Genomic DNA, 23255 nt, shown 5'->3' on the forward strand with positions numbered 1-23255 from the left:
GATAAACTACAGTGATGGAAGCTGAGCTGCTTTTTCAGGCTGTTGCGATTGTTCCAATGTTTTTGCAGTGCCTGATTTTAAATTTCCCTTGTTGGTATTTAAATGTGCAATTTCTTGTTTTGGCCCCAGTGGCCACAGACAATTGCTTAGTCTCTTCCTCACAGCTACTTCTTGTACAGCTGAGAACTTTTAAATCTCCTTTCAGATTTCTTTCCTTTAGATTAAATGACCCCTTCAAACTTTCCTAAATGAAGTAGTCATGAGTTCTATCATTCTTACTGTTCTCTTAACTTCTTTCAGGTGGCCTAGTTTATTCTTGAGGAATAGTGCTTGTAAATGACAGTGTACTCTCCCAGTGAATACTGCACCAGCCCTTGCAGACAGCCTTTCGTTTAGGCAGGATGTAATTGGCACATGCTCAGATCTGATCTGCTCAAACCTTTTACAGCAGAGCAGTTCTGTCATTCCTTGCCCTCTGTTTGTATAGTGTAATCCAAGTCTTTACATTTAGTCTTTACATGACTTTACATTTCCCTCCCCCACAAAATGAATCCTATTTCTTCAGGGAAGTTATCTCAAGTTTATTTGGTGTTATAGTCCCAATCCTAACAGTGCTTGAAACTTTTCCTGTGTTGGTAGGATCTCCATATTTGATAAATATATCTATACCATCATGCAAGATATTTACAAAAATACAGTATTATAACACACCTACAGCCCATTTCTTTGGAATTTTATTTAAATATCCTTCATTTTTTGAATGGAATGTTCAATATAGATTTAGATACAGCTTCCATTGTGGAAAGTCATTAAGCCGTGTTCTTCTTGAAGTCAGGACAGCCTACCACAGGAAATAGTGAATCTTTATGATATATTTTAAAGTTCTTCGCTGGCATCTAATAGTGAATACTCTCAGAGAAAGGGGACTCATCTGAGTGAAGTTTAGTTTTATCCTCTTATGGATATTTTTGTCTACTAATTTTCCACCGTTGCATCAGTACAGTTCTGATCATTTTCTTAAAAATAAATAAATAAATAATTTAGATTTATTTGATATGATTTGTTCTCAAAAGTCCTGTGTAGGCGCTTGCCTTGTATCATTGCTATTTCTTGGTATTTATGAATTATTTTTTGACCATTGCTGGATTTCTTCGGAACTCAAATTAAGCTAAGTGTCTTTTTCTCCTCTTTAACATTTCTCTCCTCTTTTTTTTTTAAAAAAAAAGTAGATGTAGGATTTGATTTTTCCTGATTATATGGAACCTTACTTATTTAGAACAAATTTTCATTTGTAATCATTTATCATCCCTGAGATAAAAAGGTGGCAAAAGTGAAATACCCACAGAGTTTTCATGGAGCTTAACTTTTAAAAAAACCTCCAATTTACCTATTTTCCAATCTGTTTGTCACTGCTCTTTTTTTATTACTCATCTCTCTGTCCCAAGTGCTATGCTGACATTTTCAGTGAATTCATATCACTAACACTGTAACCTTCTGAAGACTCCTGTTGAGGAATAGACCAACATTTGTCTTAATCTGCAACTAGTGAAAAACACAATATTTTCTCATGTATTTTATTACTTCACAAGTTATATTTTGCCTTTCTGATTTTATCCCTGGAATGATGATGCTCTACTTCAGGATAATTTGTGCCCATGAGTTGTCTTATTATTTTTTAAACAGTAAGAGCTCTCCCCAGTTCCTTTTCTTATTTTTGGTGACATCATATAAAAATCCAGGACTTCCACCTCCTGAGCTCACTGCACTCTGCTGTCCATGATTTATGGTATTTCTGTTCTTCTTTTTAACTGAGTATAGTCAATTCTGACATCTGCTTCATGGTCATTCACTGCAAGATACTTTTCATCTGTACATTCTCAACCAGTTCTTTCATAGTTTCTAGAAGTACAGTCAAAAGATGTCTTCCTTTATTTGCTTTATTCACCTTTTATAGAAACAGAAATGTCACAAGGACATTTCAAGATTTTGCTATTGATGATTTCCTGCTGCCTTCCTTTCTCTGGGGTTGTCTTGGTGACAAAAGAATTCCATTACAAAGCGAGTCTGTCCTCTGCTCTTCAGGTTATTGCTGGTTTCCAGAAAATGGTTCATCAACCTTGTCTTTGACCAGACTCAAAACACAACAGCATTGTTTTCTATTTACTTCAAGATTTTAGCAGGTTTCTATTCCTCCATCTCCTGGGGCACAGAAAAATATCAATATGACCTTGGTAAACAGGGTTTTGTTGTTTTTGTTTTACTTTTCAGTGAGAGCTGAACTAGATACGTACTTATACTGCTAAGTAATTGGTCAGTATTACAGCATTTAAATTCTGATACCTTCTGAGTCAAACTGTCTGTTGTTATCACTCCAATGACTTCAATAGAATTTTTCCAGCAGAAAATATGATCTATAGTTTCCCTTGAAAAGGAGGAAAAAATATATGAAAATGATATTCAAAATAGCATATGCATATGGTTGTATTGAAACTGTATATGCAATAGTAATACTGTCACTGACTAAATTTTAGGTTTTTAATCTGCCATCTTAAAACTATTTTATGGGAACCATTTGATAGAATGAGCACTGGGTACATCATTGAAAACACAGCAAAGAATAATATTATTATCTAAAACTAACTGCAGACTAAAATGTACACTTTTACAAGGAAATGAACCTATGCAGATCAAAGGAACTTTAATATCTTTGTCTTCACGAGAGATGATATTTTCTTCATGGAATGAAAGATCTTTTCCATCCAATATCAGATATTTTAAGACAGAGGAAAATTCAGATGCCAGAATGGAAACAGGATGATTTTTTAAGGGGTGTAACTTTTAAAATTATATCCTCTAATACGAAATAATTCCAAGTTTATGAAACTCATTTATATTTCCAGTAGGTCTAGGCATGTATCTGTAAAACAAATCCTTTAAAAAGGATTTAGTGTTACAGTACACATACACCCAAACCCCCTATCACAGGCGGTGAGCATCAGAGCGGAGCTACCTGAAATGAGGAGTAGGGACTGCCTAGGGACTGCCAGGGGCAGTCAGCGTACGGATGTGAAACTGGATGATGCTCTCTGGTGTCTTTGCTGAGCTAAGTCTTTCCAAAACCTCCAACCAGAGCATTCATACAATCTTGGCTTTAGTCTTTCCTATAAATTTCATTCTTATGACTGCATTACAAGGTAATTCATTGGCTACATTTACATTTTGAAGCAGCTGAAAGTACCCAGCCTTTGACTGTTGTCCTTCTCAAAATACTTGAGTTTTACTGTAATCAACTGAAAACACATTGTCCATTAGAACTTTTCTGTTAAAGACAAAGAAATGAGTCTTCTTTCTTTCCCCCTGCCAGGAATATGGGAGTAGATTCTAAGAAGAGACCTAAAAGAAATTATTTGTCATCATATGTAGGAGAAATGTAAAAATGAAAAATAAATTACAGAGCTAGATACAAAACTTAGAAAAATGCTTTGTCTGCACAAGAATTTGTACCTTTCACATTTAGTGAAGGAAAGGACAATAGAAGGAAAATAGAAAAGCTTGAGTTTTTATGATTCCTTTGAAACCAGTTGCTAAAGTACTTTGCAAAATTTAACTATTTAGGAACGTTTGGAATTTCAAGCAACGCCTTGGTAAAACTGAAATTTAAGATCCAGCGTAGGTAGAGAAAAACATATTATTTAATTCTTTGGAAATTATTCGATGTAGTTAGAGGATGGTTTCTACAAGCTAAAGACTAAACAGCAGTAGATTCAGTAATAAAAAGAGCAAAGCATATGAATGACAGCCTAGAAGCAGACTGAAAAGGTAAAATTTTATTATGCATAATATATTATTTTTTACTTTAGACAATGTTTCCCACCTGTGGATTGAAAAGCATTTTACTAATCATAGTAAAAGCATCACAATATCTCTTTGTGGGAAAATGTCTGGTTTGCATATGGGTAATGATGATAATACTAGCTCTCAGTTTTCAAATACTGCTCTCAAGTGCTCCCTTCAAAAGCTGCAAGCTGAAATGAAATTGAGTTATGATGATGAAAAGGAGGTAAAAATAGCAGGGATTTTGTAGAGAAGTCCTTTTAACCTTTCCAGATTGTTTCTTACATGACAGGAACAGGAGTGTGTTTACATAGAATGCTCATTGTATCTAGTTCAGACGTGTGATATACTCTTTATACGTAGATTGGTTAATATATGATGGTTCTGTTCTTTTAATGAGTTACTTCAGATGCAAACATATTTCCTTTTTTTTTGTTTTAACTTTTTCAAATACATTACCACATGTGCTGTGTAGAAGTGCTCAAGAGAGGGTTGTGGTCACAGGATGTCCATAATGTATATGTTGTGATGAATGGGCTGAGTATTTTACATGCCACCTCTTTATCGCAAACCCTCAATATCTTTCCTATGAAATGCATATCAAAACAACTAATTATACAAAATATCTGCAATTTTCTTACCTGTGGTTTGAAAAGCAATACAGCATATGTTGAGAATGGTTATCATACATTCATATTTAAGCACTGTCTTTTCCTGAAGATACAAAGAGGAGAAAAAAATTGAAAAGAAAGAGCAATAAAATTCATCACATCTGTTCAAGACATGTACATTAACAAAAAACTGTTCCTACAGCTATGCTTGAGAGAAAGCTGGGTGTTGCAGGCATGCAGGCAAAACCAAATCATAGCCGATGGTTGACTACATGAACTCCTGAAGACCAACTATGAGTGTATATTGCCATTCTTGTAATCTGAGACATGATATATCCCCACAAGAGTATATCTAATCCATAGTGATGTGATACAAAACAGCTAACTTTACACTGTTCTTTTGATGGCTTCTTGGTTGTGACTTTTAATTTATGAATAGTATGGAAAGGGTGGAGCAGTATTTTCTGAAGTTGTTCCAGCTGGGTTTGCAAGAACGCACCTTTGTCTGCAGTGTTCAAATCCCAGGAACCTTTATATCACATAGTAAACACTTAAGAACTGAAATAAATGCTTTCGGAGAAATTCTTCAATCAAATCTTAGTCCTGAAAAGTTTTCATCAGTGGATCCTGGAGAGTGAACTGGGAGATAATTTCATCCAAGAAGTTAAATCCACAACATGATGAAATTGTAGTTTGGGCAATTTTCTTCTCTCGTACCCAATTCCTTATAGCTCCTGCCAGGACTCTAGGCTATTCGCTTCACACCTTTGTCCTTTTCCATTTTTCAATGTGTTTCAATGCTGTCAGGTGTTACCCTCCTCATGAATACCTCTGTTCTTTCCATCCTTCTTCTTGCAGCTTTTTTTCCTCTTACATTTCTATTTCTTCTTTGCCCTAAGCCTTTCCAACACTACTTTAATCCCTGACCTGGCCCTTAACAGTTTCTTCTTTCTCTGTCTATCCGCATTTTGAAGTTTATCTTTTATCTTTAGGGGCTAAGAGGTGATAGAGCACATTAGAGTTATTTCAAGAGCTGATTCACCTAGCTCATTTCTGAATGTGATTCATGCTTGGGCCTTACAGAGTTCATAAAAGCCTAAGGAAAAATACGGCTTTATATCCAAGTATCCTGATGTCTTATTACAGTAAACCTTCATTAATCAAAAAGCCTGATGGCTGCAACAAATGTGTTGCAGCCTTCACTTAAAGAAGCTGTGGGATCAGAGTCATTTTCCTTTGGTGATGGTGTTGTAGGGCAGCTCTTGCTGGTCAAGAAAAATGCTGCCTCTTTTTCAAGATTGGCTTAGATGTTGGGGCACTTTCATAGTGTAAGCACAGGACTATCCAGTTTTTCTGCCAGTTTAGACTGATGTTTGTACTTGCATTGGCATGATGTAGGTGTGTTCATGTACATGGTCAGCTCTTTTTGCAGGGAACGTGATCTACTTTAATCTCCAGGTGACTACCTGAAGGTAGTCCAATGGCAGCTTTGTAGCATTAGAACTGATTTTGTATCTGACATAGTGGAATTATTTCAGCAGACAGGCAAGCTTAATTAAAACCAAACACAGTTCCTGAATCTCTTTCTGCTCTTGGTACAGATAGAAATAATCATGAACAGTTGTTTTAAAATACAGCTGAACTTCAGCCAAAGCCAAATCCTAGGTGCACTGACTCAGTTATCTCTTTCCTGTGTATAGGGAATGATTAAAAATAAAAGTAGTATGAACATTAAAGACATGATTTTCACTCCTCTTTTACTCTATGTGTTCCAGGTCTACCCCTTGGACAGTGTTAACTTTTAGTAGTTATGCTTTTTTTTTAGCATTTTATTCTAGGTTTTGGGACCGTTTTGTCACTTGATTAAATTTCACCAAGGAAATTGGGCAGGATGTATTATTTAGTGCAAATAACTTGCCAAGATGCATGGAGAGAATTGCTTTGGCTGCGATTCTCTGAAATGGACTCAAAGAAAAAGTATATTTGAAGGTCTCTGGTGCTCAGGGAGATGCATGTAATATTTAAAATGAATTTATCTTCATCTGTCAAAGGGTTTTTTTTGTGTGTGTGTGTGCTAGAATTGTATGTGTGAAAACCTAAATGACATAATGTAACACTATAATGTGCTTGCTAGGATCCTGTCTTTCTGAGGAGCTGTATTCAGTTCCTGAGGACTTTCAAGGGGAACTGAAGATGCTCAGAGTCCTTCCCAGGACACACTGACTGTCACAGGATTAGTGATACCCATTAGAGATATCCATAAGCTCTCTGCAAGGATAGTATCACCTTCTTATGCAAAAATGACCTTTGGAACAAATTCCATTTTTTACAGTCTGAAGCTGAAATGTCATATTGCACAGAACACTGTAGATCCTGTAGTGTTATTAATATCCTAAGCTTTTGAACATACACACACACTGACCTCTATTCCTAAAATGTATCTGTGAGTGCTGGGAGTATTTTGTACTATATAAAAGATATTTTTTCTTCAAGCTGCAAAATATCAAGCAAGTATTTTTATACAAGGAGTGTTGGACATTATGGAAGAGGGGTAATTCAGACATTCAAAATAATTTCTAGAGGCAGATCCACTTTGTAGTGGCTAAACATTAAATTTTTTTATGCTCAACACGATAGTGACAAATTTCATAGCCACTTTTTATTTCTGACAGCAGCCACTGATATCTGGTCTCTTTTTTCTTTCTCTTACTGCCCACTGTTAAATCTGTCCAGCATTTCAGTAGTCCAAGATGTCTATCCATTTAACACCAGACCTCTTCAAATATTTCTCATACTAAGAACCCAAAATGAGCATGCTAAAAATTCGGAAACCTTGAAGAGCATATTTAAAAATTAGATGTGAGCTGAAAACAGGATAGATATTGAGAATTCTGCCATGTAACACCACAAACTCTGTTGCAGCAACAGTGCAGGGAGTGGTATCAGTCTACTACACTGGAAGATATATATGTCGGTGGTGGTAACTTTTGGTATAAAAAAGTTGCACTTTATTTTCATATAAATGATGGTGCAATGGTGTTAGTGTTTTTTCTATCATAGGGTAATGAGTGTGATGCATTTTTAATAGTTTGGCTGGAGAGCAGCTCTGTGCTAGTGGAAAGGCACCTGAAATGAGCAGTAACCTAGCCAGAATGCAATTCACACAAGAGGGAGATTTTCTTATGGACCTAGAAGTAGAGCTGATGCAACTCAGAATGTCACAGAAAGTTGCTGAACTGAATAATAGGCTAGCATTTCCTCTATAATGCTAAAAGCCCTGTTACCACTCTCTACCTGAAGCTTTTACGGAGGGAGTGGGGTTGCTGAGTGTCCAGAAGGGGAACTTACCTTTCCACCTGGGCATAAGAGACTGAGGGAGTTGTCAGCATATCTGGTGCTTATGGACATAGGAGCAAATTCTTCCCCTACACAGAATCAACAGCCAAAGCATCATCAAAGGGTGGATTATTTTCCACGCACATGTAAGCTTAGAGTACTTGAATTGCAGCAAAATGCAGAATAGTGAATATGGCAAAAGAAGGAGTATGCAAATTAAGTTTAGTGGTACAGCTTTTTTTTCAGGCAGAGCCCTGAGCTATTCAGAGACTCCTTCTTAGCCAAGGATTTGCTGTACTTTGTGTGTGTTTCAAATGTGAAATATAGTGGGTTGATTTTTTTTTTCCCCCATGTTTCATATTGTCAATATACAGTACAAATGCACACTGGCTTCAGCCTCCCTAACAACTGGACTAAAGGAAAATTGGGGTTACTATTTTTATTTTTTTTTCCAAATTATATATTTTCACTGACTGAAAAGAGCTAGATCAAGCTTTGCTGCAGCGGTGTTAATAACTGGAAAGTTTTAAATTCAAGAACTCTGTGTTATGCAGGATTTGGTGGCATTGCAGGTGGTCAGTATAAAAGATGACAGCTGGGCTTTAAATTTTTGCAGCTGGGAAATTTCTTTGTTTTATGCTTGACTAACACATGGCTGAGTGGCATTTTGGTCTGTGACTGGACTCATCATACAAATAAGTGGGATGTTTTCTTTTTGGCCCTGAAGGGAACAGGCACGTGTCTGCGTGACATACATTATCTGAGCAAATTCAGAGCCGGCATTACACTGGTATGCCTGTGAGTTACAGGTCACAGCAGGCTTTCAACCAGCTCATTCTGAGATATTTTTGGTGACTTTGTGGTCTCGCTGCGTAGTGATGCCCAGGGAGACAGGAGCCAGCTGGCAAAAGCCCTCATCAGCAGCCTCCAGAATCTATTTTCATGGGCTTCAGTGGGATTTGAATTAGGCGTTTTAGGCTGAAGTTGCCATCACTTGGTGTCACTAATTGGTTCAGCTATTTGAAAGTAGTCACTTACGATTCTTGTAATATTGTCATATTTTCCAGAGTTCAAAGCCCACGTGTGCTTTTGCTAACGAAAGAGCACTCGTGAATAGGTTTATTTCTATCTATGGGATGCCGCATTATTAAATGATCATTCTCCACATATGCCCCTTATAATACTGGTAATGATAGAATGTTCTGTGATGCTGGTAAATGCAGCTTTCACATCCGTATCTTTGGGAGATTTTGGGCCACTCCAACACATTTCTGGGGGGAGCAGAAATAATTACGGTAGATATACATATACTAAATTTTCTTTCCCTACCTGCTACAAATCAGCAGAAAGCTCCTAATTTCCTTTACTTTCTGGCACGCTAGAAATTAACAGAGGAAAAACACACGCTGTTTTACTTTGCCAGAGACTGGCTTATACAACAGATTTTTACTCTGTAAGACAGATTTTGCTGTATTTGTGCTTTTTTCATCTCCCCCTGAGGAGTATTAACTCAGAGCAATCACAAGACACCCATCCTTGACTGCTGCTTCTTGAACTGTTATATCTTCTTCTTTGCTTCTTGCTTCCCTATTTGAAGTTTTTTTTTTTATATTAATAGGAAAAAGCGACAACCAAAAAAAGTCTTACAGCTATCTCTTTTCCAAAAATCTTAACTACTGGATGTGAGAAAGCTGGAATACCTAAAACTCTTTTATTCCTGTAGAATTTGCTTTCAAAAACCGCATCCTTTCCACTGAAATGAGGAAAGGTATAATTCTCTGCAAAGTGCAATATTGAAATTGGAAGACATATCCCCACTTGGAAAGTGCTGATCTACTGGGAAGCTGCAGCGTGTTTACGGACTCGGCTTTCTGAGCAATCTCCAGAGCTTGAAGAGATTACAGTGATATTTTAACAAGGCTGCTGGCATCCATCACCGGCTTTTACTTACTGAGAAGGCTGAAAGATAGAAGAATGCAATTATTTCCATGTTAGCTAAATATTAGTGGCAGATTGTCACAAGAACTTTGGTGCTTTCAACTTCTTCATCTCCTGCCAGGCACACAGGTAAGTGTAAGGGCTTCTCTGGCAGCCGATGCCTTGGGAAGGGAATGGGGGTCACGAGGGACTGGTGTCAAAGGCAAACATATCTGACCAGAAGACAAACAGTATTTCTTAAATGTTAAATATGCAGTACTGCACCTTTTCATTTCCTATCTGTCAGGTTACAGAGCCACTACTTACAGGGGAAATATTTCTGTGAAGATATTATTGCTTTCTGCAGCCAAGATCTGCCTGTCATTTCAAACTAATCCGTAACATACGGGATTTTTGTATTCATTTATATACAACTGAACGAGGACGTGTAGATAAATGATCCCTACCTAGTGAAGTATCTATGTCTAAACCTCTTTCTGTCACCCTATAATTGCTTCTGGATTGATTACTGTGGTTAAAACAACGTTATCCCACATGACAGACGTGATATTATGCATAAAAGTAACTTTCTAAAGATGATTTTCACTGAAGAGCTTTTCCCTGAAAACACGATTTTCTGAGATGAGATCTTTGAGCACACTATGTTTCAGATACGTTTGCAGCACAGTAGAAATACAGTGATAAACAAGAGGTTTCAGAGTTCACGAGTGGGAATCTAATGGCATCAGAAATAGATATTTCTTTCTCTTTCACCCTTGAAAGAACAGTTATTCTCTTTGAGTAATGGCACTGCTATGCCTCTAGAGGTGAGCCTTCCTATTTGCAAACTTTTAACATAAAATCACTGATTGACATTCAGAAAAAAAAAAAAAAAGACCCTCTGACTATACATAGATTTTGTTTTAATGAAGGTTTTTTTTTTTTTTTAACCTAAACCCTAAAAGGGATTTTTATTATTATGGAAAGACAGAGCTGTTACATGTTTTTCTGCTAGTTTTGTTTGTTTGTTTGAATGACTGTAAGAGAAGAGAGTATTTTGGGCTAAAATATAAATATTCATACTTAATTTTTGTTTTAAAATATGGTTGATTACAGAAAGCAATTAATTTAAGCTGTATTTCCAATCTGGCTGTGATAAATGAAACAAGGCCTGCTGGCAGACAGAATTCTAAATAAATTTCGAAGAATAATTAGATGTGTAATTAACAGAAGTCTGAGTTATTATCACTTTCTCCTCTGTATAATAATTCTGCATAAAAACATGAGAAATGGCTCTCATTAAAATCTCACAGCAGATCAATCTGCAAAAGGGAGTGAAACATTAACATGAAGCATTCAAGATGTGCAAATACTGCGATTAATTAATTAAAAGAATACCAGCACCAAAAATAGTCTGAAGTCAGAGGGATTATTTAAGAAATAAACATACCTTAAAAAGTATGTTTGTGCTTCCTTTTTTAAAGGGGTCTTCAAAGTCCCAGGAGGATCTGTGCTTTTATATTCTGCTTTTATCTATTTGCACTGAAGAATCATTCTAAATAGCTGTGCTTTATTCCTCTGTATTCATCTCAGTGGAGTAAGTGATAACTTGTATGGCTTGGCTGTGGCAGAGCAGGGCTGATGGGGTTTGCTTTTGTCCAGTTTTAAGGTGCCTTCTGTCAAAGTATAGGGACTATCAGCCAAAGGTACCTCCACTGATAGCAAACAGAAGCAAAACAAGAAGCTGAAAACTCTTTTGTGAAAATCAAAATAAACAGGCTCTACAAGCCTTCCCGGTTCTGGGATTCTGGCGAACAATAACAGTCAGAACAGAAATGCCAAGAGTTACTAAAATCCTGGCTTGTGTCAAATTCCTCAAAATGCATTTATTCAAGAACTGTGCAGTATCATGCCAATACTCACACTCTGCCTTTTTAAATAATTTGATAATATTTAAGGGCTACTTTGGCTGCTGTGCAGTATTCAGTCCAGTAGGGTCCTGTGTGCAGTGCAGTACGTAAGATCCAGGTGTGAATCCTATGAATATTCAGCTTGCCTTACTTTTATTAATGCTTGGAATTTAACACAGGGAGGGAAATCTCCACTTTATGTTCAAAATACAGCTTTAAAAAAAACAAAAAGCGAGACAAATTTTTCTTCTTATAGTAGAAATAGTAATGTCATGTAATACACACCCAAGAGCTTAACAAAACTGTAGTAAGACTAATTTAGCCAGTGCCTGTCTAATCCTTCATTAGCATACTATTATATTTTCTGCCCAGTGGGTATATTGCGTGTTGAGAAATTATGTGAATATTCAGCAGTAAGAAGAGTTCCTGCTTAACTTACTCTAGAGCTTTTTTTTTTTTTCTTTTTGTTTTTACCATGGGTGAACATGCTTATTGAGAGAAGGATTTCAGGCAGATGATCACCCTTGGGATTCAATGAATTCATGCATTGCATGTCCTATTTGCACACGGCTGTACAGCAAGATTACTGTTTTTCTAACAAGATTCCTGTTTGAATAGAGACATTGCAAGTGTGCCACTGCCTCTCAGAAGACTCTTCCTGTCATTCAGGGCAATTTAATGTACACATGGATACGATTTATTTAAGTAAAATTCCAGGTGCAGGTCTGTCTGCATTCGGTACAACAGGCTGAGTGGTTTGTAGGTTGTGCTGATCCGCTTCCCATAGAAAGCGCCCTGCTTTGCTACCCATGTTAGAGGAGAAGGATCAGGCCATTTGCTGTTGTGTGTAATCTGGGTTCAGTATTATGACCCCCCCCCCAGAAGATGTAATAGGTACCACTATTTCTTGCTCTCAAAAAAAACCCCTATATTTTAGATCAAGATATCGCTTTTTGTATCTGTTGAGATTATTCCACTTGGGTGCTAAGAAATTCATTTCAAAACAGGTTTTTCTTTTTCTAAAGAACAAAAGGATATTTGTTGTGTGTATTTCCTGCAACGAATATGGCTGTGCTACTTGCTAGGAATCCACTTTTACGGGCATGCATTTTTGATACAGATATATTGAAATGCTATTTTTAGTCCTAAGGTGACGTAAGGAAGGGAGTGTGACACTAGCAGTACGTGGTGAATTTAAACAGCAGTTAACTCTGCAACAGGGACTTATTGCTGTGTATCTACTGCTACTAGCTGTGCTCATGGAAAATATCATTGAAATCAGCAAACGTTGGATGTTTACTTTTCTGTAAACGAAAGTAGAATCACAGAATTGCTAAGGTTGGAAAGGGCACTAAGATCACCTAGTCCAATCACAAACTAACCAATAGAATCAGATCCAGTAAAATTTATTTCCAAATAACTTGTGAATGTATGAGCAAACCTAACAATCAGTGATCACAGTCTGTAACCTTCTGTCTTCCGTTATTCAGTTACGGGTTAAATTGGAGTGAAATGGCATTTATTTAGAAAGGAAGAACAACAGATTAAAATGTTTTGTATTTTACTGACTGTGCTTACCATTGGCTGTACTATTTTCTTACTGATGCAAGTTTTGCCAGCTATGACATCCTAGTTGGATTTGCACAGATGGAAAGTAGAGAAAGATGATATCAGTTGCATATAAGATATTGAAAATGATTGTAGTAATAAAATAATGATAAAATGATAATTGTGATATTATACTGAACGGATGTTTGAAAGATTTTTTAGGAATGCTATGTATAATATAAATAAATGGAACAATGTGTCTGTTTTGTCATGCATTTGGGGACTACTTTTGAAATAAGGTATGTTCCTTACGGCTAGATTAATTAATTGCTGATGATGATCTGAAATTGCATTCACAGAAATTCTCATGCATGCATTATATGATATTTAAACTAAAAAGGCAAGAAATCAATTCCATTGTTTGTGTTGCAATTGACTGAATAGTAATTGAGACAGGAAATTGAAAGGTCAAAATGAGAAACATTTCTAGAAAATTTATTAGCAAATCATCTTCACGGGCTCTTAATTAAAATTTAGAACATAATTGAATTATGCCTTTTATTTCATAATCAATAATTTCCTAGATCTGCTAATATCTTTGCAATTATGTTAAAATTACTGTATCCTTTATAGACAGCATTGCTTTTAAAATTGTATTTCAGTTCTCAGATGGAAGCTAGCGGAGAAGGTGCAGCTTGTAATCAGTGAAGGAACAGTTTATATCAAGTGTTTGATTGGGATGAAGGCCAGTGTTTTGGTAAAAGAGCTCTTTCACTTGCTTCCAATGGCAGCATCTGGGTGAACTGGGGAGGAGGCTTCCCCTGTCAACCAGCTGAGAGCCCTAGGTATGGCCCTCAAGACTGCCCCCAAGAAGCAGCTCCCAGGGATGACTGTGTCCTGGCTTGCTCTCTCTGATTATTAGGCTCATAGGACACTCATTTTCTCAGTGGGTAATAGTACAGTTGAAAGGATAGAAAAATGGGAAAAAGATAAATAGAGAATGGAATAGGGACTGACCGTATGCATTAGTCAGACTTTTGAATGCATAATAAAAACACTTATATGGGATGAAACTCAAGGTTTGTATAAGTGAAAGAGATGTTGTTCTTGCTTTCTGTAATGCACTGAATTTTATCTCAACAACTTTGCATTTTATAAACAGTAACATTAAAAAAATTATACAAATGTTTACATCCCCAAGCCCACCTCTGCCAACATTTCTGTTACTAATCTGATGCCAACAAAAGCAGATCTGCTTTTGTTTTGAAATCACCAGTTGTTGACTAATTTCCTATCTCTGGTTGTTTCATTTTATTGCTTTGTCCTTCAGTTGTCCTTGCCTAGCACTTTTTATGAAATGTACTCTAGTACAGTACTTTATCTCTGTTTGGTATTCCTCCTTGTGAAAATAAAGTACAAAACAAGGTACATTAAGGTATTAATAATTTGTTTTCAGAGTTTTTAAAGATTTCATGGACAAGGATAAAAGGGGGCACTAAAGTGAATGATGGTAAATGGGGAAAAGAAGAAACAATCACAGCTTACGTTGAAATAAATCTGTCTTTGCTATGTATATGATGAAAAAATGTTTATGTAGACACAATTTCTTTGTAAGAATTTGGGAAATCTCTCCACCTTTCTCTGTTTACTGAGTCTAAACATTCAGAACTTTTCCAGGCTTGCATCCTTGCCAAGCATATGCTCTCCTTGAATCTCTTTATGCATTTCTCCATTTCTCACGTGTTGCCTACCTGAGATCTTGTGCTAACTTCTCTTTTCTACTTACTGTTTCATAAACCATTAAATAAATTCAAATGAAAAAGTCTCTTTAATTTTTCTTGTTCTCTTAAGTGATCTTCTTCCCCAAATTGAAAGGATTTGTCTGTTCTATCAGGCATACAATCTTCAGAGGTATTTCACCTTCTCTGTTCTGTAACCCCATTTTGATGAGAAAAGGAAAAAGGAACGCTGAGACAGTTTGTAATCCTACCACAAGAACCAGATGAAACAGTTCCCCCTTGTTTCTTTGTTTCTACACCATGCAACTCAGTTCCTGAGCCAAACAATCTCACTTTGGTTCCTTTTCATTTTACAGGCATTTACACTCATCCCTATAAACAAATAATTTCATACTTACCATCCAGTGGTCAGTGTGTGACAAAGTACTCCCTACAAAGAGAGACAGATGAGTAAAAGCAGATTGAATTTTTTAATCTAGAAGGGGAAGAGACTGAGAAGAGATAGTGAATTTAAAATACATAAAAACTAGTTGCAAGGAGGAATAGAGTAGCTCTTTTCCTTGATCTTTGCAAATAGAACAAGAAGTACTGTGTTTAACTTTGCAGCAATGGAACTTAGAAACACTTTTTTTATATTACAGTAGCAAGGCACTGGAATAAATTGCCTTTCAAAACCATGGAGATTCCAGAATGAGACTTGTAAGCACTGGTTTGAAAGTCATTTCCCAAGACTAGCACGTGGTTGATGGATCCTGTGGTGAGACAGAGATGGATTAGCTCCCTCTCAGCCCTCTTTTTTGCAATTCCTTCGTTGCAGGTATGTAAACTCATGGGCTAAAGGGAGCAATATCAAATATGAGCAGTGACGCATAACAAAATACATTATTTACATCAACCATTGCTATGAGAAACCTTTCTGGATTTACTCAGCGACAAAGAGGAGTTACTATGAGAGATGGTCAGAAGTAATGTCCAAAATGTTAGAGGTGATTAAAAGACAGTGAATGAAGCCGAATTAATTGCTTAAATCAGTGACCATATAAATCAGGAACAGTCTGTGTTTATTATGTTAACTTCGTGTTTTTAACCTGTTTTGACCTTAGTATGCTGTGGTAACGTAGAAGAAGTATTTACATCATAGAATCACAGAATCAGAATCACAGAGTTAATTACATAGGTGTAGGTGAAGTACAGGATCTTTTCCCTATCCTTCTGTATCTTCTTGCTAGGAGACTGAATGACCTTCATTTACTAAATCAATACTGAAATTCCCATATTTCTCTGTAAGCTGTGCCAGGGAGGATGAAATGAATACTTGTATCTGTAGACATATTGAATAAACTCAAAATGTTCTGTGATCTGCATGATATAGCAGCTCGGCTAAGGATCTAATGGCCCTTTCTGAGATTTGAATATTCAAGAAAACATCTTGTACTTTTGAGAAAACGCAGCTAAACCATAGATCTTACTTTATAACATATGAAAGCAGTATGAAAGCAGCATGGTGGGACTAAACTACTATCAGAAATGTTACTCTTTTGCTTGAGATAACTTGTTCCCTTTTCACCAAGACTCAGTTATTGCCATTTGGATAGCACACAAGATGCAGGTTGAGTTTTCCAAGGGGAGAGTCATCTATTTATGTGACTGCCAACTAAGACATTTCTCAGGACCTTGCCCTTTAACTTGTCCTATCACTATAACAGAAATAAAGAGCTGATGTAGCTCAGTTCTTTGACAGTAATCACACTTGAGTAGTTTGGCCAAGATCTGATGTTACACTTAGTACCAGATCCCAGGGAGAGAAATTTTAAGGTCTTTTCATTTCTTACATCTTACTTGGTCAATGAGAAGACAGCTTAGTTGGTGCTGAGCAAATGCCATGATCTGTCTAAGGATTTATCCAATATGAAAGCGCAAGAGCAACGGCTTGCTTTGGAAGCTGTTGTTTCAGAGATTTTTTGCAGACTCTCAAATACAGCAGTAAGCTGAAACCCTGCCACAAACTGCAGTGGTCAGGGTCCGTCTACTTGGCATTGCAGGAATTCTTTAGAGCTCTAAGAGGAGTCCCTCAGAGCCAGCACCTGTTATTCTGTTTTTTTTTACAGGAGAAAACTAAATGGTGTCTTTGCTACTTTTCTCTCCTATGAGCAACTTAAACACAACATCAGTGAACGCAATGGAAAGTGTTGTGTCAGAGAGCTCCATTTCGCAGCCTCAGAGACACACATCCAGGCAATTCCACTGGATAGCAGCTCTGGCTTAACCTGTACCCTTTTGGTCACAGGAACATCTGCTCTGTCTGAAGACAAAATGCTAAAGAGGTCAGAAACAAGTAGCACATTCGCCCTGTTGTCACAGTGCTTATGCGGGAGCTGTTAGACCCATCCACTGACACAACTCTGGGAGCCGCTCACTCGAATTCCATCTCCGCCCGGAGAACCAGAGGGTTAACCAGCGTCGCTTTCCAGCAGAGAAGCACCGCCCGCTCCAGCTGTGCCGGGGGTTCCCGGGGCTGCCCCGGCCCGGCTCGGGTCTGCGAAAGGCGGGGACAGCCACCCTCTGCTCCCTGCTGCATTAGCAGGTTTCGCCCTCTCCTAGCAGAGTGTCCCCGGGGGGCGGCTGGGAGATCCTGGGGGGAGCAGAGAACCCGGGGGGAGCAGCAGGAGGAGACGGGCGGGGAGAGCATCCCCTCTCCGCTGCCGCCGCTGAAGCCGTGCAGAGCTGTCGGTGTGGCTCCCCAGAGTTAGTTGCTCAGCAACAAGGATCAATTAATATGCTTTGCAGAAAGTGCAGGGGAAGCCCGAGCTGCTGTCAGCGAGAAGGCAGGAGGCTGAGGGTAATTCAGGATCCCACCCGAGTCTGACACCCCTTCAGTGCCACCTCATCCCCTTCCACCTCCTGTTAGCTACTGTTATTTATCTTTTTTTTTTTTTTTTTTTGGCTTAGTGTGTGTGTTCCCAAATCCTTCAGACAAAGCAGCTCCTTGCTTCAGAACTTCACTGCTTCAAGGGTTTTGCTTTTAGATCTCATTTGTATTATGGGGTTATTTGTCAATCTTTTTCCAGTGCTCTTCTAGTTTAACATTTGAGCTTGTTGGGGAGAGAAAGGGACGGATGATGCTTTAGCCAAATGGTTAGAAAGATTCCTCTGGATGAGGAGGGTTGCTTGGTAACACACACTTGAGTGGTGGTATTGAAAAGGCATCCTGTGTGAATTGGGAAAGTTTTTGTCTCCTCCTTTATTACAGGTAATCAGCACTGCACATCTGAGACTGAGGAGATAGTACTGGTGGTTGTGAAACACATAGACAGTAGAATAAATGAGGAGCTGGTCTTTTTTTCCCTTTTCTGCATAGCAATTTCAGGACTTCAATAAGGTATTCTTTTCTTTTTCTTTCTTTCTTTATTTGGTTGTCTTTGGAGTCCCTCTGATGACGCCACGAATCTGGGAATGAAGAACTTCTTCAAGCTGATTGGAAATGGCATTGCAGAGCTGAACCTTAACTGGAGGAAATATATCTCCCGAAGAAGGAAATATAATGCACTTTAAAGATCTGACTTCTGGTGAAAAATTCAAGCCTAGAGAAAACTTGTCCGCTTTGTTTGGAAGAATGGGTTGGACAATTTTCTTCAGTTCCACAGGATATCTGAGTGCCATGCTGAGCTTGATCTCTGCAGCATGCTCTGTGCTTCTCATCTCTTCCTGATGCACTGCATGGTAAGGCCTTTTTTTTTTTTCTTTAATAATAATATTTCTGCTATGGTGAGAGCTGAAAATGCCACCAATAACCAAATGAAAACTGAAAAAATATAAAAACCTAACAAAAGAAGGTTTGTTAGTATGGTTGTTTTCCAGGAGCAAGTGTCCTGATTACTGCAGTAGCTTTGTAAGATCATTTCTGTCATTTTTCCTTGCTTTTTGGCTCTGTGTGTTTGCGTGTGTGTGTTTGTGCATACCTGTGTTATCAGCTGCACTTGCACTGGAACATTGGTATATTTCCAGGCTAAAGGGGATGTTTTGGAATTTGCTCTGACATTTCCCTTTTCCCTCCCTCCATTCCCCTTCTTCTGCCTCCCCTTCCTCTCTGTCTCTGTCTCTCTGGGGTTATGGTGCTACACTTTCCCTGCACCTCAGTTGTGTACTGACTGCTAGAAGGGAAAAATAGGGAAAATAGGTCCAGTAGTAACACAGAAATATTAATGAATCTATATTATTTGGTAAAAAGCTATAGAAGGGTTTACAGTGTCTGCTACCTAATGTGAGATCTGCAGGTACAAAATATTTACCCTCTGTGGGAAACAGGTATCAAATGCAGAATTGGATGCTGTCTTTTAAATACACAGGGAGGAAAATCCTTTTACACATCAGAAAGTCAAAAAAAATGACCAGTATGAATTCTGACAATGTTACTTTTAATGACCTAAGTCACAGTAGAAGTAAGAAAACCTACTATGAAATGATCTTGTATCAGGTAATTTCTGTCATTTACTAGCTTGGGTGTTGGGAATAATTATAAATGAATTCAGTGAATGTTGTAAGATTCTGCTCAGCAACAGCTGTAATGTGTTTTCTTCTTCCTGGGTGAGAGGTGGTGAGTGAGTGCAAAGTGATAGTATTAACTAAATACTCAACTCACTACAACTTATGGTCATTATGTGGAAACTGCCAAGCAGATCAGGAATTATAAAGTGAGCATACTGAGACAGAAGAACATTTTAGCTTTCAAGAAAGCCTAGTTTCTTTGGATTCCTATTTCAAAAGCATTGGATAGAATGAAAAATGAAAAAACGCTGATGGTGAATATATATATATATATATATATATATATATATATATACACATGTATATATGTATATATACATGTATATATATATATATATATATATATATATTCTTCTCTGTTTTGGTTGATCAGTGAGTTTGAAGAGGGGTGGTTGCCCCTTGAGGAGCAAAACAAGGTGAAGGCCTGCCCCTGCTCTGAGGGTGATCTCCAGCAAGTCCTACTGGATTTGACAGGAGATGAAATGGTGAGGAGCAGGCTTGAGCGGCAGTTGTCATGGGCTCCCCAGCTGTGGAAGGATGTGATGAAGTCCTGGCTGCAGGTTCAGAGAACGGGACGGGTGCAAAGAGCCAAAGCAAAACTCTGAGACCGGCCAGCCCAAACCAGCTCCCATGGACTTAGTATAAGAGCTTAAATTCTACTCAAAAATGGAGTTTTGTCACGGATACTGATACTTCCCTTGTAGTGAAGGGACCTCGTGAGGTAATTTCTAAAGAGAGAATGGAAATGCAGTCTTTTCGTGTCACTACAGCAGGAGAAAACTGAGATAATGCAAACATACTCCTGCAGTTTTCAGGTAGCATTCAGAGAAGCGAGACTTGATTTTAAGAATAAGGGTTCAAAGTATATATACACATAAAATAAATTAGATTTTTTTCTATATTGTGCTATTTAAACTGCACAAATATTATAAGAACCAATAAGAAAAACTGAGGAAGGATAATGTAATTTGTAGATGTCATCTTCCAATCCTCCCTGGTGGAAGAAGCTCTTAGATGTGGAAATGGTCTCCCAGCTCTTTATGTGAACAAGGACTGCAAACTAAACTCAAATTTCCTATTGCAAATCTCCCCTCACATCAGCAGGTCTACTTCAATCAATGGGACAACTCATATGAGTAAGAACTACTCATGTGAATAAATTAGGAAAGATTTTGTAAGACCAGTCTCTTTGATTGTCATGGCAACAGATTTATTAGGCTTCAGGCACAATTTGTATTTCTCTTCTAAACAAAATCATTTTTTGTTTTACCCATGTGTATCCTTTCGTCTTGCAATTAGGACAAGAAAAATAGGTCAATTACATTCTTGAAGATCATACGACTGTACAGACACATGGTTAGGGAAGAATTATCAGAGTATGCAAAGTTTACTTTTATTTGTGGTCTCTAAACCCAAGATGAGTGTATTTTTACTAGAAACATTCATTGCCTTATTTATTTATGTGACTGTTAATGTTGTTACTAGGTATTCTTGTCAACAACTCTGGAAACTCACCAAAAACAAACATCATTTAAATTATCACTGAACCTAAAGAAGCATTCACTATTACTAAGTACAAGGAGGCTTACCAAGCTACCTACTACATTACATATTTTCATTCTTTTAGTTAATACATCACGTTCAGCTCTTTACTAGATCCAAAAACATGTTTATCTTCAGGGTATAGAAGCACGATGAAGTTATAATTATAGCAAACTTCCCACAGAATATAGATATTTATACTGTGACAGGAGACATTAGAACTTGTGAGTTTTTTTACACCGTGCAATATTTTCTGCTTATAAATGTCTATATTATTAGGATATGTGTTACGTAAGAAGAAATATTTCCTTCATTGAACATTGTAAAGAACAGTCCATTTTTAGAATACAATGTACAAGATTTTTTTTTTGCACTAGCTTGTGCATTATGGTAGAAATGAAAATACTAGAAAATGCAAGAATAGTAACCTTCAAAATGCATCCAATACTCTGAAACAGCAATAGGTTTGTTTCATTAATCCCAAAAATAACAACACATACATAGCGTGAAGATTTGATTCTTTTCTAAGGGGGGTGTGGCTTTGAGAAAGAGGCCTTTGTTCATGATGATCACTGTTTTTAGCAAACATTTCTATCAATGATGTACTGGGACAGAACTCTTTCTTTAGCGCCATTTTTCATCATTTACTTTAAACAGTCATATAACAGTTTTAATTAGTTGTCTGTGACTTCTAAAGGAAGTGAAAGTAATTTCCCTTCCTTTTAGATTACTATTCAATAGGGCTCTGATGTTGAAAACATATGTATTTAATTTCAGTCCACGGAACTCTTTCATTAGATAAACTATGTGAATTAGAGCTTGAAGTGTCTACATTATCAGGGCAGTTACGCTGAGTAATGGAAATACTTTCCATATTTGCAACAACTATTCCTAGTTGAGAAAAAAGTACTTAAAAATAGAACACGTAAGAAGTTCTTGTATCTGCAATGCCTTGAGTGTTTTTGATTCAAGACCCATGAAAAAATCTGAGGTTTTGCTAGGCCCACAAAAATGATTTAAAGATCTGAATCTTAAGGTTTTACTGTTTAAACATAAACACAGGAAGAATATATACATCTAACGAGAAATTTCAATTGATCAGCATTGTTCTTTTCCAGAAACCAGGAAAAGAAAAGGCAAAGTTATTTGAAAAAACCCTAAAAACTCATATGTGTAAAAATATGGCACATTTCATTTCAGCATTGTTATTCAGACTCTTTCATATTTGTTATAGGAAATTCCAAAACTGTTTTTCTCAGTGATGAATTGCAGTATTTAAAATTTCTTTTTTCTTTTTCCTTTTTTTTTTTTTTTCAGGGAAATATATATATATATATTTAATACTAGATTTGTCATAGCTGTCCCAACATTTATTGTCTCTTACAGGTCAGCTTTAATTGCAAGCTCCCTGAAAGGCCAACTTCAGCACTACCCATTGCATAGCCCTATATTGCTGATACTGAAACAGCAGTTCCTACCAGCTCTATGGTAGATGTAAGTTCTGATTGTAATTCCCTCTTTTAACTATTTTTGTGTCTTCAGTAAAAAACAGGCGTCTATTTTGCTGTGAGTTTTACAGATAGCAGAGGAGGTAGTTTCTACTACAAAAGGCTTTGAGAAGCCTTCCAAGTGCATGCAGGCAAGGAGTAGAATTAGTCGAGTATTAATATCTTTATTAAATAGATAAGGAACTGAGGAACAAAAGACTGCCCAGGGCTATACTGTCAGGGAAGAGTTCTCAACTGAACCCAAATGTCCTCATTCTCAGTTCATCACTGTCCCTGCAAGGTTGTTCTTCATTTTCTTCATTTTTTTCTTAATGATTTGCGTTTGGACTTTTAAGTTAATACTAGTTGAAGTATCAAATGTGAAAGGGAATTACTGATGCATACTTCCTTACCAGTGTGAGACAGTTGTCCTAAAAAATTCTTTTTTCTCTCCTGAGCTGTTCTGTTTGAATGTAACCTTTAATTATTTATAATTGGTTTGCTACTTGGGGGAAATGCATCCTAGATTAAACAGCAAATTCTAAATAGTAATGTCCTAAACACCCCATGTAGACTAAGGTGTGTACATGTGTGTGTATCCATTTATGCTGCCTGGATTTAATGATAGCTTTAAGGACTCTCAGTAAATGAATGAGATTTAAATACAGGGCAGCCAGGAGGAGCACCCGCATTCCCTTATCATCAGCAGAAACAGTCCACAGAGTCATCCCCAGCCAACCTCAGCCCTCATTCTTATCTGCAGATACAATAAAAGAGATTCTGAAA

The 23255-nt window shown here is 37.3% G+C and overlaps 1 protein-coding gene across 2 annotated transcripts in view; it reads left to right on the forward strand.

Moving 5' to 3' along the window:
• TUNAR (transmembrane neural differentiation associated intracellular calcium regulator) overlaps positions 1-23255 on the forward strand; it is a 144899-nt gene that overhangs the window by 100347 nt on the left and 21297 nt on the right. Inside the window, exons 3-5 of one of the 2 annotated variants that reach the window (XM_085225569.1) lie at positions 15537-15712; positions 18321-18615; positions 22369-22476. In XM_085225569.1, coding sequence (XP_085081695.1) covers positions 22468-22476 — 9 coding nt within the window. In that variant the 5' untranslated portion in view covers positions 15537-15712; positions 18321-18615; positions 22369-22467. The remainder of the gene's footprint in view (positions 1-15536; positions 15713-18320; positions 18616-22368; positions 22477-23255) is intronic. The other variant, XM_085225568.1, reaches the window with a different exon arrangement.

Source organism: Meleagris gallopavo, chromosome 5 (genome assembly GCF_905368555.1).
Source record: "Meleagris gallopavo chromosome 5, MGAL_WU_HG_1.1, whole genome shotgun sequence".
Lineage (NCBI taxonomy): Eukaryota > Metazoa > Chordata > Aves > Galliformes > Phasianidae > Meleagris > Meleagris gallopavo.